The sequence below is a fragment of the Diospyros lotus genome, chromosome 12 (assembly GCF_014633365.1).
Source record: "Diospyros lotus cultivar Yz01 chromosome 12, ASM1463336v1, whole genome shotgun sequence".
Taxonomy (NCBI): Eukaryota; Viridiplantae; Streptophyta; class Magnoliopsida; order Ericales; family Ebenaceae; genus Diospyros; species Diospyros lotus.
In genome coordinates, this window is record NC_068349.1 from 34,100,612 (window position 1) to 34,118,831 (window position 18,220).

Here is an 18,220-nt window from a genome sequence, read left to right on the forward strand (position 1 = left end):
TGGGAAGTTCCCAAATTTATTAAAAAAACACTATGGCCTCAAATATATGATAAAATCACCGAGAATTAAAGTTCATGTACATCCAGAAACCTTGGCATACAATCTAACAAGCTATGTGGCGAAATCAGAGGAGAGATTATCGGTTGTCCCCCTGTTTTCATTACTAATTTGGTCACTGACTTTTTCTAATTAGATAGTTGCAAATCTATTCCTTGGCAGTTTGGCTATCAAATTCAATGGTACTTAATAGAGATAATATTTCTCCACGTATATGTCACAGAAAGTTCCACAAGCCAAAAGAAGATAATAAAATAAGACAAAGCAAAGGCAAGAGAGCATAGATTATAATTATATGTTAATTGTTATACTACAGCTGTCCGTATCAGCATCCCACAAAGTAAGGACGTCTAGAATGCAAAAATGGAAGATAAATTTATTAAAGCAAGAGGGCACATAGTAAATAGACTATTGTTTTTAGATACACTTGTTTTACATTTCCTAAACATATTCACATCATGTGTACCCCACTTTCATGCATCTACTGGTAAGAAAATTAAATGTTTGACGCATAAATATACCAACATTTTAAGATTAATATAATAATTCAATGATTGGCCATAATAATTCTGTAAGGTGGTTAAGATATAGTTAATTAATTTAGTGACATGAGCCATTACATCTAATATGACTCAGACATGAAATTTCCAAAGCCTACTTGAGAAAGCACAGAATAGAAAATACATAAAGAAAAATATATATAACTAAATATTTATATTGTTATAATGTCTCTATCACTACAACCAGATATATAATATAAATAGCTAGTATTTTCAGACGCCATGATAGAAAAATATACATGCAAAGGGGGTGAAGAGAAGAAGAAACTTGGCAGCAGCATCAGCCACAAAATGGAAGGAGAACTATTTCTCACAGAAAAGATCATATTATCGGTGGTGTTGGGTGGCTTCGTATGTCTGTTTGTATATATATATAATATTTCAGTGTTGAGGACGAAGAGATTAAGATCAATTCTTCAGAACCAAGGTATTAAAGGCCCATTGCCTTCTTTTCTATACGGAAATATACCTGAAATGAAGAGAATCCAACTTCAGTTCCAATCAAGATCGGCAACCACCCCAGAAAACTGCAATCGCCACCTTGAAGACAGTGATGTTGCTCATGACTGGCCGACCTCCAATTTTCCCTACATTGAGCAGTGGCGAAACAAATATGGTATCCCCTTTTCTCTTCCATATGCATGTTTTGGTTTCTCGACTACTGCTATCTTAACATACTGATCAGGAAATAACTCTTGATGGTTTTCCCTCCCATGAAAAATATGAGTCCTGGAATATGTGCATATATGTAGGCATGAAAAATATGAGTCCTCACATGTGTGCAGTAAAAAAAAAAAAAAAAAAGCCTTTACAGTAAGATTTCATGCATATTGATTGAGTAGTATATCACGAGCTTTGTGTTTATACTGATGTTTCACCATATTATATCTTGTTTGAAATACTAAAAGCATAAACCTATTCGACAAGTTATAGCTAGAGTCTAGTCAGTACTCTTCAGCCTTTGGTACATTGCACCGGCGGCCTATAATAACCATTTTTGATGATCCTGTTTCAACTGTTAAAACAAAAAAAGAAAGGAGGAAAATAATGAGACTGTGGGTTAGACAAGTAGGTGTTGATGCAACTTGCAAGGAATTTAATTTAAGCCTCATGAATCATTTACTAGCTAACCCAAGATTGAGTCTAGCCTATGCCAATTTCTCAATAAAGTATAAAGTCACACGGACCTAGTGAAACTTGTCCGGAGGGAAAAAGGAACCGTTAGCCTTCTTTAACATCCTCAGTTAAGAAGAAATTGCTAGAAGTAAAGTTCTATCAAACTGTTGTCATTCAGATTCAGCTTTGACACGAGAGACCCGTCTAAGATGAAGATGTTGGAGATAATAATACAGAACAAATAGGTCATCAACAACCCAACCAAATACAAAGGGTAACTTTAAAAATCACAATTTTTACATAAATATTATTTTTTAGGTAATCAAATATGAAATTTTTTGAATTCCAGCCCACATTTTGTTTTGATGAGATTGAGCCCAAATTAATATATCACTTCAATACCCATTGTGTGTTGACACTTCTATTTCCATTATTTATGTTGTCTCTTCAGGCTAATCTTTAAGTGGCACATGACTAGTTTGGTAATTACTGTAGGACCAATATTCACTTACTCAAATGGGAACATACAGATCCTGTGCATAATAGACCCAGAGATGGCAAAGGTATTGAGCCTCTGTACCTCTTTAAGCCTCGGAAAGCCTTCATTTCTAGCAAAGGAGAGGAGACCCTTGTTAGGACAGGGCATTCTAACCTCAAATGGCCCATATTGGGAACAACAGAGAAAAATGATTGCACCACAATTCCACCTTGACAAGGTTAAGGTAATAGTTCCTATTGATTGCTGTTATCAGAGCTTGCTTTTGAATTCACTTGACCCAACAAAATTTTGCAACAGGCTAACATCCATAAAAATCTCCGTTCTTATCAAAGTAGACACACAAAAAACTTATAAATCAAACCTATTTGCACCAGTAAAGAAAATTTCCATTCTTGTAAATGTACAGAAAAGCTTAGAATCAGCTTATTTGACTCAATAATGTGGTGCAAATACCAAGAGTTGGACCAATTGAGGCTGCATTTGGTTCTAATTTTTCCCTGTATTGGGAGTGCTTAAATCAATGTCATTATGGATCACATCAAACAATAAATAGTTAGCCTGGAAAAGAAACACAAAATTAAAGGTGCTAATGCTTGCTATTAGACGATTCAAAGAACAGAAATAGTTCCAAGATCGCTTTGTTTGATCCCAATGTCTCCACCACTCTCCCTTTCTTAAGAATGCTAAGAACATCATTTAACATACCCGGCCATGCATTAGAAAAGAACATATTCAAATCCAACTAAGGAATATTTCCTTGTTAATTTGTTTGATCCCAATGCCTCCACCTCTCTCCCTTTCTCCAATACTAAGCACATCATTTGACATACCTGACCATGCATTAGAACAGTTACTGCAGCAACAACTAAGATGTCCTCAAGCTTATTGCTTACTGTTGCATCATGGAGGTCCAACAAAATTCATCAGATTCAACAAATCCATAGGAGTGCTTCTCTATGGTGTATAGGATACTTCAATCAGAAGACACATACACATGCATAATGAAGCACACAAGGAAGAACTCGACCTTAACAATTAACAAAGTACATTTCTCCTATTTTAACAGGTAAGGATTCTGGTCATACATATTTATCATATGTAATTGCGGCTATCAAGCTAGCTCTGAAAACCATTTAGAGTCATCAATCAGATAATATGCTCTCCTCCCGAGCTCATAGTGGTCTGATGTAGGACAGTTCTGATATTATGAGAATACTGATTGATTGGAGGCTAGGGAAAATTGTTGAAAAGGCTAGGGTTTAGATATGTAATGGGTTGGTAGTCAGTTAAGAGGTAAAAGAATGTTGAAAAGATGAATTTTAGGGGCTAAAAACAGGTATGGAAGCTGGATTATGAAAATAATAATCTGAAATTTAAGATTAGGTAAAAGATGGAGAAATAACTCCAAGGCATCACACCTAGGGTTTCATAGTGAGAATTGCATCACACACTCAGAAAGCAGAAAATTATTCTGTTCACTACTAAAAAAAGAGAGACTACTATTTATAGAGCTTTGATAATGCTATTCCTACTAGGCTTAGAAAAATTCTTTTCCTATCATGAAAACTAAAAAAAAAAAAAACTGAAACTACTAACAATAAGACTAGGAAAAGACCACAAATAAAACTGAAACACTATAAATATAGATACCAAAAGATCCTAGGAGACATTATGTAAGATGAAAAAAATACGCTCACACATAAAACATCAAAACTGAGTCCAACAAAGCCTAGGAGGGTTGTTCTTCATCCAAAACATCCCAATGTTTGGGCCTTAGAACCAGTTTTAGGATACCTTTTATATGCCCTTAAGAGGGTGCGGCCAACATTCTCTTTCATTTCTCCCTGCATTGAGAAGACTTGGCCTGTCGTGTTGAAAGCATGATATCTTTTCCTAGCTTGATTCAACTTCTCACTGAAATAAGCAATCAGACTCCCTTCCTAAGTATACTACCAATACTAACACAAGATGCATCACTAGACACTTCAAACACCTTAGAAAAATTTAGATGGTGTAGAACAAGTGCTTTAGTCATCCTTTTCTAGATTTTTACAGATTCTTTGGTGGTTGCCTTTGTCCAAACAAACTGTCTTTTCTTCATATAATCGATAATAGCGGCCATTATGATACTGAAATCCCTGATGAAATGTTTACAAAAAGTAGATAAGCCATGAAAGCTTTTTAACTTCTTGTAGAGTAGAAGACATAGGCCACTCCAGTGTGGCTTTAACTTTTTCTGGATTAACCTCTACTCTTTTAGAAGAAACAACAAACCCAAGAAGATAACACTTGTAGTCATGAATGAACACTTCTTCATATTAAGGTCAAGTTTCTCCTGGCAAATAACTCTCATCAGTCATCACTTGTTGTAAGTGACAAAGATGCTCTTATTTATTGTTGCTATACAGCAGCATGTCATCAAAATAAACAACCAGGAACTGACCAATAAAGGGCTGCAATATACGAGCATGAAGCTCATAAATGCGGCGAGCCACTTCAACACATCATCCAGGCGAGGAATAGGAAAATGTTACTTGGCCCTATTGTTGATTGTTTCGCTATCAACACACATATGCCAAGAACCATCTTTCTTTGGTAGTCTGGCCACCAGTGAGAGGCTCGCCTGACACCAACATACACTAACATGTACTCATATTGACGAGGAACTGTTTCCATGATGAAAAATAGAGCTAAAGAGTTTTAGACCAATAATAATGAATACCTCAAGTTTGCAGTTGAGTCAATTTATTGAAGGAGATTTGATTCACTAGAGGAGAAGGCTTTTTTTCTGGATTATCAGTTCTTTTCCTACAGAATGGTTATGTGACATTTGAGTTGTGGGTTTAATTTAACACTGATGTAAGGCATACGCCTTGTGCCAGCATGCAAGGTGCAAGCCCCATGCACCTTGTGACAGTGCCTCACCTCACTGTTAATTAGGTGTTCAGGGCCGTGCTTTTGTGCTCCTTGTGCCTAGGCACACCTTTGAAAACTATGCTCTGGCGTAAGCAAAGTAAGGACAGCACAAGGGCTCAAGCCCTCACAAATATGTCCTTTAGCTTGCAATTTTTGTACTTGCCTTTTGAGTTCATCATGCTCACTGGGATTCATACAATAGGCAGCTAGATTACATAATTGAAATCTCAAATAAGGTCAATCCCATATTGAATAGTTCACAAAGGAGGGAGTTGCTTAGGTAATTCTTCCACCATCTGAGTACATTTTGACCACTCCCACTAGCTGTTCCTGACTTCTGGTGCCACAATGGCACAAACACTTGATTTTCTGCTTTCAGCTTGAAAGTGCTCTAGTTAGGGGAAAGATGTCTCTTAGTTTCATCAGCAAGCTTGGACTTTGGCTCGTCAGTGTTGGTGGTTGTTTCCTTTTTAGAAACTTTAGGGACTGATTCTTTCTATTCATCAGCTTTACGAGCTGGACTTTGAACTTCTCTATTTTAGCTATTGTCATAGGCTTCAAAACTAATGTTTTCCCACTGAAAGTGAATGTGTAACAGTGTAAGAGTTCTGTCTACCATAATGGTGCACACCCTGATCACAAATCCATGGTTGACTAAGAAGAAAGTACCTTTAACTTTCATAGGAATCATATCATACCATATAGAATCCTTAAAATTACAACAAAAGGGGGTCCGAGGTATCTGCTTGGCTTCATTAGAAGAGCATAGGCCTCTACACTAGTTGACTAAGCATTATAATATGAGTAGAATAAGAGCAAGCTAAGAAACCAGAAGATAAAGCAGCTTACCTATGATGAGTAGCAGTTACCTAGCGATGGTTTCTTCTCCTTCAGTTGCCTGCCTTCTCTCTCTCTCTCTCTCTCCCTCTCTCCCCCTCTCTCTCTCTAGATATATATATATATATATATATTGTGTTCTATCACTCTTCTTTGGCGTGTGATTTTCCTCATCCTCATGTGTGAATATATAAGTTATTCACAATTCATTTAGGTCACACTGCTGCCAATCCATATCCTATCAGGAAATGGTTGGTTCTCAAATTGAACTTCCATAAACCTCTCCTCTCTTTCTCTTGGTTTTTGGTTAAATATATATTCAAATATCCGTACTTTTTTTTATTTTTTTTATTTTGCTATCTCAGATGTGCCATCTCATTTGCTCCATCATAGGAAGAAACTTATAGGAAGAAACTTTTTTAATGCATTTTCACATAAGAAGCTGTAGCACAATATATTGCATCAACAACAGGTTTCACGTGTACAATAGATGTCTGAGTGACCTGCATGAGCACATGATGGTTTGAATGTATAGATGAAACCAAAGGAAGTAATTCTGGTACAGGTGAACACAAACTAGTCAAACAAGGAGGAAAAAAGGCTTTAAATGAATGACCTCAAGTGTTCACAAGTTTTTAGTAATTTGAGAAACTAAAATTTACAATTTACACAATCAACCTCAAATGTTCAAATCAGAGAATAGCTTCATTTGAAGCGCAAGACACTAGTTTTTTTCTTATTTTTTTGCTTGAATCACTAATTCAGACTTTAGAACCACACAAACTGAAAAAACTACTTGTCTGATTAGGTTTTATTTGTTCAGTTACACTATATCTTCTTCTCAGCCAAAAAATAATTTGTGCAACTCAATTTGAAGGGAATGGTGAACCTAATGGTGGACTCCACAACTGCAATGCTTGAATCCTGGGAGAAAAAAACTAAAACAGAGAGAGGGACCGCAGAAATTAGACTTGAAGATTATTTAGGGAGTTTGTCAGCTGATATAATTTCAAGGGCTTGTTTTGGAAGCAACCATGCCGAAGGAGAGAAAATATTTTCAGCACTCAGAACCATTCAAAAGTTCATGTCTACTGGAAACCTGCTAGTTCGTGCCTCAAGGTATCATGGGCTTAAAGCCTTAAATCCTTAATTCATAACAAAAGTGAAAATGGCCTTACCCACCAATAAAATTATCCAAGTATATGAAGATTCATAAAATCTGCTACTGTTACTCGTTTCATAGTTGGTTTTTGAACTACTAATTTAAGTATGAATTACAACCTTCACTTTGAAATCAACTCCTTCAGTGGTTTGAGCTTTGTGTTGTGGTTAGAAACTTTTTGACCTGTGCTGCATAAATGTTTAACTTTAAAATTCAATGGATATTTGCCCAGAAAAAGTAACAGAGAGATGCAGAAATTGGAGAAAGATATCCATTCAATGATACTAAAGGTAGTTAAAGCACGCAATGGGGCTAAATTGGAGAAAAACCTCTTACAAAGGATACTTGAGGCTGCTAAGAATTATGGAGACACTGGTGATCTACCCCAGGATATTACTCCCAGCACGTTCATAGTGGATAACTGCAAGAGCATATACCTTGCTGGCCATGAGACTATTGCTGTCTCAGCAGAATGGTGTTTGATATTATTAGCTCAATATCCAGAGTGGCAAGCTCGTGCTCGTTCAGAGGTGTTCGAGATCTGTGGAGAGAAACTTCCAGATGCCAATATGCTTCGAAGCATGAAAACAGTAAGTTGGCTGTATAATTGATGTCCCTATGTTTACTACTACACTGTCATCATGGTCAAAATCAAGTAAAACATACCCACCTAAAAGATAGAATAGCAAATTACAACACCAGGCACCTAAGCAGATGAACTCAATGATTTTGAAACACAAGCATTGTAGAATGCAAGCTACTGCTGTTCACAAAGAATCTTCCATGACCTGTAATAAGAAAAAAATAATCCTCATACTACAAATTTTATGAGTAGAATACTACACCTGATCCTCTGTACACTTACTGTGTTATCATTTGATTTTGAGGTTTACAAAGTAAGTCTCTAATTTCACAAGATGCACCATGCTCCTAAAATTTACGTGGCCTTGGTGTGGTCTTGTAAAAGGAGAATTTGAGAAGAATAGAGCATTATGAACTAGAAAATGGTAAACGGCCAATATCATTTTCATTTGTTCCATGTCATATTCCTTGTATAAATAAATGGTATCTAATGTGTCAACATCCCTTATGGGTAGAATCTAATTTAGCAACCAGGACATAAATATTAAAAAGAGAAGGGCCTTTTTGCTGCTATTTCTCTACCCACAATATCATTATACCTCAATAATGGAAGGACTTTAACGAGTTGAGGGTAGCAATAATGTATGGCAGAGTGCCCTCACTATTATTATTAAGTGTCTTTTCTTTTTAGAATATTTACTACAAAAAGCAAACCCTAAAACAGCAGCATCCCCTCTTGTAGGAAGCTTGAAGCAAGCAGCACATAGACCTTGACTAAAGAAAGGATGATGCATGGCAACACCCATGGTTGAATGACTTCCTCATAGTACCGACATCTATTAGGGCTGCATTTAGATTTCTTGAATTCAAAATAAATGGATTTGGCATCAATTTTTTTTTGTTTATGACCTATAGACTTCAATTCTATTAAATATTTTAAATATAGATTTTAGGAATGCATTTCAGAGCTCTAAATCGATGGATTTGAAATAAATGGTGAACATAATTATTTGAAACAATTCCAGGAAGGATTGTACTTGTACAAAGATATCAATGAATAAATTTCAAATCTGCTATAGAATTCTTTATCCAACACCACTATAGAATTCTTGAATTTGAAACAAGTCCACTCTAGAATTCTTTATCCAATTCCACTAGCTAACCTTTGAATTTTGAATTTTGAATTTTTACTCAAATCTGTTCATTTTAAATCAGTTCATTCAAATGGAGGATTCAAGCAAGAACAAAGCAACAAAGGAACCTGAAACCATGCTCTTAAACTTAAAACACTTCACGATAAAAACAAGATATTCTCAATAACTAGCAATGACTCCCAACGTTCAGAAATTGTTTTGCCCTCATAATCTAGTTCCTAATTTTTACCCAGAAAAATCATTCCATGGAACACTTCTATTGCCAAAAATTAGAATTATTTGAAAATAGCATGCTTACTTACACATCATCCTTCTTGCAGGTGATACGCTTGTTAATACATCATCATATTAGAATTAGTACAACTACAAAAGTTAACTTAGTTATATTTATTTCTGCAGCTAAATATGGTGATTCAAGAGACATTGCGCCTTTACCCACCAATACCATTTTTGGTAAGAGAAACCTTCCAGGATATGGATTTCAAAGGCATTCAAATTCCAAAAGGCACCAACCTTCAGATCTTCGTATCAATGTTGCACCAGAACCAGGACACATGGGGACCTGATGTGCACAAATTCAAACCAGAAAGATTTGCTCATGGAACTCTGGGGGCTTGCAAATTTCCACAGGCTTATATGCCATTTGGCATTGGTCCTCGTACATGTGCAGGCCAACACTTTGCAATGGCAGAACTAAAGGTGATTTTATCTCTCATTCTCTCAAGGTTCAGCTTCTCACTGTCCCCCACATATCAACATTCCCCTACATTTAGGTTATTTTTAGAGCCCAAACATGGAGTTACACTCCATATCAGGAGACTGTGAGCTCCACTGTTCTACTGAGGAGAATAAATTCTCTTTTCTATCTTGTCTATAAACTACCAATTAAGGTTTGTGATGGTATAGGCACTTTAAGTGTAAATATTTTTCATATTCAAAATATTTAGATGGATGCTTGTCAGGATCAAGTGATACTAGAAATGCATATTGAAGTGGTTCTGGGGCTGGTTTTAATGGGTGAATCAGCTTTATATATATATATATATATATATTTTCACTAATAATTTTTTTTAATAATGATGATTTGGTGCCATTACCCTACTAACAAAGTTTAGGGGCAATGACACAAATACAAACAAGAAACAAAGCAGATGTCCTTACTAGAGTTTCATTCAGAGATGTGACAAGCAATACTAAAAGAAACTGAGTTTGGCAATGAACACTGGTTAGGGACAAACAAGCAGGAATATTTTTAAGTTATTTACTGTGTCAGACACCAAAACACATGTGAAATACTTGACCAGTACATGTTGGAAACTTACTAAAATATGTCCTAATCTTTTTCATTCCTTTTAGAAGTGGACAATACTTGACACTAAGAAGACATGCAGGCCCATACAATTCAGAAAATTAGACCCAATTAAAAGTATTAGTAGAAATCAATCATAAAAAGAATACAGATTTTTATCAATTTGATTATGAATAGACCTTTAGACTAGATATTATGACATTTTAATTGTCCTTTCTAAATGTGAACAGCCTTTTTAAAACTAAATGATTTTTATTGAAAAAAGAAGTAACAGCTAGATTTTGTGTCATCATTGTCAACTGCACCTTATCCTAACCAGGGTAGGATCGGTGAGATGGCATTCTTAATGTTAATTGACTTCTAATAGTCAATAGCTATATTTTGGGTATATATAAATGATCTATTAACTTGATTTAATATCTCTATCGAGTCACGTCATGTTTTTGTGCATATTTGTTTCTTTAGACTAGGAACTACACAAGGATTCACCACACCGGCCATCCTTAAGGTGTTCAATCATCTAGGTGAAAAGTCTGAAGAATACTAAAAAGGACACTGAATTCAAAAGATAGGAGCAAAACGCTATGGCTCATAGTTTCCACAGTATTCTCAACAGAGGAACAGAACTGTAAAGACAAATCAAGTTGATGCAAATAATTTTATTTTTTCTTCCCCTTGAGAACATAAATTTGGTGCAGGAACTTTTAGGTCAATGTTTATATCACTGCTAGAAAGATATTCTAGGTCCAACTACCATTCAACCTGCAAAAATTCAAGCTATGTTTTGAAATCCAGCCCATTAAGCAAAACGAAAAAGAGAATGATCAAAGACAGTACAGCGAGTCAACCAAAATCAAACCAAGAAGTTGTAATTACATCAGAAATTTTCAAAGGATTAAACGTTGGTACTAAAACAAGGGGATGTAGCTCAAACATTGGTACTAAAAAGAAGGTAATAGAAATTAATTCTATCCCAATGTAACACCCAAGGCAATTTTACAATGGCAATGCAAAGAAGCTCGTGCCATTAGAGGCAATTTCACAAACAACTGCAATGCAAAAATAAAACATGTCAAGAACTTGGGTTCAAAACAGAGATCAAAACTAGTTAAATTGTTACAAGAACTCCAGCAAAACTAGACTCAACTCACCAGCCTTAGCAGGTGATGATGATGAGTAATAATGAAGATGAACACAGCTCGTTCTGAATCTGAGTGTGTTTTGCAGAGAGATAGAGAAAGCTTCCTCCAACTCTTGTCAATAGGAGAGAGCATTGCTTTATCATAAAACGCTAGAATTTGCTCCTACATAAAAGGGAAATGACAATAGAAGAGCATCAATTGTGTTTATTTTTTTGCATTCACATTAACAAAACTAGTGTTTATTTTTTATTTTTATTCATATTTCAATTTCACTCGCATAGATGCTTAATAACGATCATTGATTTCTTTCTTATAACCCCGATCTATTGCTTGATGCGAGCTAGCGGCCCTCTCCCCCCGGCGTTGCTCATATAAGGCAATTGATATATTATCCCACGTGAACAACAGATTAATTTGCTTCTCTCTTATTAGAGGTGTCAAATGAGATTATTGACTTCACTAACCCATAACTCTCGATGAGTTGGGTCATTTCATCAACTCATGAGCCTTAATTACAAATTCGTTTTATTTTATTATTTTTAATCTATGATATATTTTATAGTCTTAAAATAATTTTTACCTTAAATTTAAATTAATATATTTTTGTATATATGAATCAATTTACAATGACTACAAAATTATTGTAATTTGTAAGGGAGTCATGATCTAAACCTTGTTGTTATTAAAATTAATACTGTAAATATCATATAATTATATTTTAAGTAATCGTGTGTAACTTGATTGATTTGACATCTCTATTCTCGACTCTTCACTCATAGATCAATATTCAATTATTATTTATTATTTGACTTCAAAACCAAAATAAAATGACTCATTTAATATTTTACCCAAAACATTAAGATAAAGATCAATGGCATTATTTCTGTTAAACATAGAGGCAATTTCCCAGCTGTTACCACTAAGATTGGATAAATCTTAACTTTTTATTTCCCTATTAATGTCAAACATAGAGGCAATTTCCCCAAGCTGTTACCACTAAGATTGGATAAATATGAACTTTTTCTTTCCCTGTTAATTTGGTTGGCCAACCAACTATCATAAAGGAGTTTACTGTAATTTATGAAAATTAAAGATGTTTTGCTAGTTTCAAGAGTGAGCATTCAGTTACTTCAACTACCAAACTGATTGAATTATTTAAATTGAATAAGTTAAATTTATATAAAAAATTTAAACGATTCGATCGAATAGATTCTCAAATAAAATAAACATAAAAAATAAAAAAAAATGAAAAACAAATCAAAAATCGAAATAACAAAGTGTAAAAATAATGTCACTTTTGACGTTTAGGTCGGTTGAATTATTTCAATTTTTTTTAATATAAAGATTGAGTCAAATTGAAATTACCAAACTTGAAAATGGAATTGACCTACAAGTTGAACCAAATCGAACTGTCAATTTCAATCAATTTAGTTCAATTATTTTGGTTTAATATAAATGTTGCTCACCCCGAACTATCTTAAGAGCCAAGTGTAATTTATAAAAATTGACAATTGTTTGTTTATTTTAGTCGATCTCCCATCTAAAGTTAGTTTTTTTTTATTTCTTGAACTTAAATTTTTTTCAAAAAGAAAAAGTAAAATACTTCATTAAATATGTCTCAACAAAGGGGATATAGTTATCAAATAAACTTTAATCAAACCTATTTGTAATATATATATACAGTATAATTGGAAGGAAGCACAAAATTATATCATGATATAATTTTTCAGAACAAAAAAGGAAATTAGGTTGCAACAAAAATATAAAATAATAAACCAAATTATGTATAATATAGTTAAAGCCTTGTTTGTTGACGATAGAATACAGAATGAATAGAAGTATTGACGAACATGTGAATTAAATAGAGAAAATTTATAATAAAAGGGAAAAGAACACCAAATGAAAACTTTGGTGGGAATGGACGAGAAATGGGTAAAGTAGGAGTTTGGACTCAAATGGATGGTAACACTTTCAATCAATTTTCATTTCATTTACCATCTTTCATCCATTTTCATATTATCATCCAAAATGTTAACACAATATAAGGTAAAAGGTTCGCAAAGAATATGATTGGAAATACAAATAGTTAAAGATTTATAATTTATATATATATATTTAAAAATTTACGAGTTTACGTGTAATATTATCAGGTCTAAAAATATTTGTTGTTAATTTATGTATGAAAAATATGATATTATTTGAGGAAGGTGTTGGTAATATTTTATGTGAAAATAAAATAAATAAATAAATAAATAATAAAAAAGGGAAATCAAAATTTTAAAAGTGAGATTATGTGTGTATATATATATATATATATATGAAAATATGTGTAAAGTGGATAAAAAAAGAGAAAAGAAGAAAAAAAGTAAACTAAAAAAATAGGGCATGGTTATATATGTGAGCATCAACGTTTAGAGTTGGTCGACCGTGATTCACAGGCCTGTAATGAGAAAATGAGCACAAATGCAAAGAGAATAAACAAATAATAAATTGCACACAGAAAAGTTTTTATGTGATTCGACTATAATGATGCCTAGTCCACGACTATTTTCTGGTTATTCCAGCAGAGTAACAATGTATCATTATTGTCCATTTTCATACAATGATTTTTTACCCCTATTTATGGTGTGAGGTGTTCATAATTTTTATAAAATAAAAAAATAAGAGGATAATACTATAGAGACAAGATGTCTTTATCAATTCCATAAAATCAGGAGTGAATCTGGCATTATCAGAGGTCTGATTTGCCTCAGATAAGATAGGTTTGCATCGCCTTCGATTATTCTGCGACCTTGTTATTATGCGAACTGAACAGTTAAGCCAACAAGCTGAAAGCTCGCTTGGTTCCGTGGTCTGAGCTCGAGTTTTGACGATGTGCGACCTTGCTCTAACGACCTCAGTCTTAGGTCTATTGGGCTTTGAGAGATTGGGTCGACCTGTTGGGTCAAGTCCAGCCCATAAGAAGGTTGTCCGAAAAATATCCATAACAGTGAGTATGTGCAACTAGGAAGGGCAAATTTGGGAAAGTGTATGTAACGACTCGTTTAATGGGTCTTAGATGATAATTATAATTTTGGTGTAGTGTATTTTATGTGAGCCTTGATGTTTAGATGCTAAGAATAATCTATGGGTGATTAAGAGGTTAAATGGTGCAAATTGTTTTCTTGTGGTTAAGAGGCAATTAATTTAAAATATTAATTTTTTTTTTTTGGGGGGGGGGGAATTTTTGCTTGAAAATAAATTATTGTGAGTGTGTAAAATAAAGCATAAATGGTGATATTAAGTGTGTTTGAGCCAAGTGTTTAAGGCCAATGGAAATGGTGGGTTTAGAGAAACCCAATGGCCCTAAAATGAATTGGGCTTTTGAGTGGGCTTAGGCCTTAAGTAAAAGTGGGTCTTAGCATAAATTATATATGTGTGTGTGTAAAATTGGTAATTAAAGAAAAAGGGATAAGAAAATATAAATAAAGTCAAAAGACTAAAAGGAGCTTGATAAAGTAGTGTTGTGTGTGTGAGTGCAGGAGGCAAATGTGGAAAAAAGAAGCAAAGTTGGTGGATTTGGTGGCCGGTGAGAAGGCAAGCCATGCCCTCTTGCTTCTTCTTCAATTTTTCTTTTCCTTCTCTCTCTCTTTCTCTCGGTAGTTTCTTTCATCATTTTTTGCTTCTCTTTTTCTTCCAATAGTTGTGGTAGAAGCAAGCTCTCAAAGTGGGGAGGTTTGAAGCTCTTGGAGTGCTTCTCCTTCTCTTGATTTTCTTCCTTTAAAAGTGTAATACCCTAGGAGCCCAGATGAGGATAGTATATATCGATGATAAGTAAGGAATGAAACAATACCAGCTGGATACCTCTTGGGCTGAATGTATGCAAAGAACTCCCTGGTTAAGCATGCTTGACTTGGGAAAATCCAAGGATGGGTGACCCCCCTGAGAAGTTCGCGTAGGCCCATTAGGGTAAGTTGTTCTGGTCCTTCTTATCTCTCGATGCGGGATGTTACAGGTGGTATCAGAGCCGACCCTTGGAGAAGGCGGTCCAATAAGGGTGGGGAGTGGCGCTGGGGCACGAGACCTGATCAAGGAGCGACTCCTGGTAGGCTTCTAGGATGGCAGCCTCCCAAAGAGAGAGGGTCTGAGACCAGTTGTAAGGTCGCATGACGAGGACGTCATGTGTTAAGGGGGGAAGAATGTAATACCCTAAGAGCCCAGAGGAAGATAGTATATATCGAGAATAAGTAAGAAAGGAAACAATACCAGCTGGATACCTTTTGGGCTGAATATAGGCAAAAAACTCCCGGATTAAGCGTGCTTAACCTGGGGAAATCCAAGGATGGGTGACCCCCCTGGGAAGTTCACGTAGGCCCATCAGGGTAAGTTGTTCGGGTCATTCCTATCGCTCGATGCGACATGTTACAAAAAGGCAAGCATCCATCTTCATTTCTTCTATTTTTTAATGCAAGTTATATCCATATGAGTAATCCAAGTTCATATATTCATATCCTCAATGGTGTTTTGAAAACTTAAGTTAAATGGTTTGTCTCCATCTTTTCTCAAATGTGGGTTTCTTTCAAAGAGGTCATTGAGTCTTGTTTTTGGTCTCTATGGGGCTTGTTTTCCCTATATTTTCTTCAAGAAATGGCAATTTGGGGGTTAAGAGTTTAGCTATGGATGATTTTGGGTGGTTAGTGCTCATTTGCACTTTGGGTTGCGTTAAGTCGACTTGTTTAAGGGTTAAGTCGACTTAGCCAAACCCAATTTCTTTTGGTCATTTTTCTCCATTTTCGGCCAAGTCGACTCGTCTAGGAGGTCAAGTCGACTCGGATTTCCCCTAAGTCGACTCAGCCGCGACTTGACTACACTGCGCGTAGTTCGCTATTTCAACCATAACTTTCGATATAGAATTCAGAATTAAGATCCGTTTAAAGCGTCATAATCTATATTTCGATAGTTTCGATTTGATATATAATATCATATACTTTGGATATGGTTTGAGTTGTTAAGGCTTTTCTAAATCTATAATAACCATAACGATCACATTTTGGGAAGTTGTTAAGTAATGTTTTTGGTTGGCATGTTCACAAAAATATCTTCTCTTGTGTGATGCATTGCTATCATTATCTTTGCGCCTCTTATTATTATTTTGGCATGATGGCTAAGTTCCACAAGTGTGAGACGGGATATCCCATTGAGACCCTGACGCGGGTAAGGTGGCCATAAACCCGGTAGGTGATGCTCTTGCCACTGTGGTGGCTGATGAATTTTGATATATATGTATGCATTTTAGTCATGGATGTAGAGGCCTAGAGGGCCAGTGTGGCGCATGTATTTCTATCATTATATAGTATTGCATGAGCATGAATTGGTGGCTTCTTGTGCTATGAGCCACATATGGGAAAATGGCTTTTATGTGATTATTTAAATTGTGAGAATATCACTCTATAAGTTTCATGTGTGCCTTGTTGTTAAGTAAGGAGATACCAATTATTGAGGTATTAATAATGTAGAAGGCATGATCGAAAGCTTTGTTCTAAATGTCGAGTAGGGGTCTTCCATTGATTCTTATCTTAAGCATGCCTTTATAGATGTAATACCCAAGAACTTTGGGTTATTATTTTAAAGGAAAATTGAAAATTCAGGAAAATTAAGTATCTGAAAAGCCCAAAAAAATTTACCGAATCAGCCGAAGGAAGTACCCTAAAGCTTAAATGTCTAAGGAAATAGGAATGCCTCTAATGAGCATCTCAAGGCATAATTTTTAGAACCGAAAGAAATGCAATCAAGAACGATTTTCGGTACAGCAAAAATGTAGCCGCCATTTAAGCTGCAAAACCGAATTCTCGTAAGAGACTCCTGAAATGATAACGGAAGCTATGGGAAGCTTTGTTTTGTCGAGTAGAGCAACCCTTCAGAGGTTTCAGGAAGAAACGAGTAGGTTTAAAGCCTAAACGGAGAAACGGGACTAAGTATAATTTTTCAAAGTTGCCCGATGGGGGTCAAAATGTCATTTTTTTCAAAAGTGGAAAAGAGGAAATTGAAAGATTGGAACTTAAGGGGCTCAATGGAAATTGAGAAAAGTGTAGGGGTTGTGAGGAAAAGGGCCAAAATGAAAAAATCGAATCTGAGGGGGGCGAAACTGCAATTTCGGAAACTCCATAGCCATGGCTTTTGACAGTGGCGCACCATCTCTGGCCGGCCGTTTCAGGAAATGGGCTAGCATGAGGGATGGTCGAGGATCTCGTAGGAACCATCATGAGCCGACAACGGCCACCGGAGTGGCCGGAATTTCAAGAAAATCGGCCAAGAAAGCTGGCCGAAAATGGGAGACCTGCAACTCACTTTTGCAGGCGAATATTAGTGCTTTTAGGTCGATCTAGGGACGGTGGAGACTCCTAAGGCAATGGGCAAGGCATCCAAGGCCATTTGAAGTTTCGAAATCGCCTATAAATAGAGCTCGAAGATGGTTAAAATTTTCAAGAAAAGAAGCTTCAAATCGAGGGCTATCTTGGATGAATTGAGAGGCAAGGATAAGCGGCTTTTGTTGCCCATAGCTTGAAGATCATATTTGGAGCATTTGGCGAGCAACGGAGCAGAATCAAACACGAATTGAAGTTTCGTCGGAACCCTAGGCGGACCGCTTGGCCGAGAGTTTGAGGCCTCCGTTGGCCGGCTTCTGGACCTCATTTGGAGCCCATTTAGGTACCCCTAGGATCGAATCTTCATGGGCTTTTGTTTGGTATAACTTTTGTAATTTTTCGGCAAGCCGTGGCCGGAGAAGATGACCGGCGCGTGGGCCCCACGCGCCAATCTCACTCACCCTAGCATGCGCCAGCGCGTGCGGGCTTGGTTTTTTGTGCAATTTTTTTTAAATAGTTTAGAAAATTATTTTAGAATTTCC

General features: G+C 35.8%; 1 protein-coding gene and 1 long non-coding RNA gene across 2 annotated transcripts; one reads left to right on the forward strand and one right to left on the reverse strand.

The window, feature by feature from the left end:
• Positions 1-824: 824 nt before the first annotated feature.
• On the forward strand, positions 825-9,898 carry LOC127813849 (cytochrome P450 714C2-like). The gene is made up of 5 exons (XM_052354940.1): positions 825-1,233; positions 2,229-2,455; positions 6,863-7,104; positions 7,380-7,737; positions 9,283-9,898. The coding sequence occupies exons 1-5, from the start codon at positions 840-842 to the stop codon at positions 9,706-9,708; spliced, it is 1,647 nt and encodes a 548-aa protein (XP_052210900.1). The 5' UTR covers positions 825-839; the 3' UTR covers positions 9,709-9,898.
• Positions 9,899-11,035: 1,137 nt separating this feature from the next.
• On the reverse strand, positions 11,036-11,611 carry LOC127813850 (uncharacterized). The gene is made up of 2 exons (XR_008026235.1): positions 11,344-11,611; positions 11,036-11,241 (listed from the first exon to the last, which is right to left on the reverse strand). It is a non-coding gene; the product is annotated as an uncharacterized LOC127813850 (long non-coding RNA).
• Between the last annotated feature and the right edge of the window lie 6,609 nt (positions 11,612-18,220).

Bases quoted from the DNA above. Each gene is read 5' to 3' on its own strand.
- LOC127813849 (XM_052354940.1), top strand. From the start codon at position 840: ATGATAGAAAAATATACATGCAAAGGGGGTGAAGAGAAGAAGAAACTT. The intron at 1,234-2,228 runs GTATCCCCTTTT...TAATTACTGTAG, and splicing joins GCAGTGGCGAAACAAATATG to GACCAATATTCACTTACTCA. The intron at 7,738-9,282 runs GTAAGTTGGCTG...TTATTTCTGCAG, and splicing joins TGCTTCGAAGCATGAAAACA to CTAAATATGGTGATTCAAGA.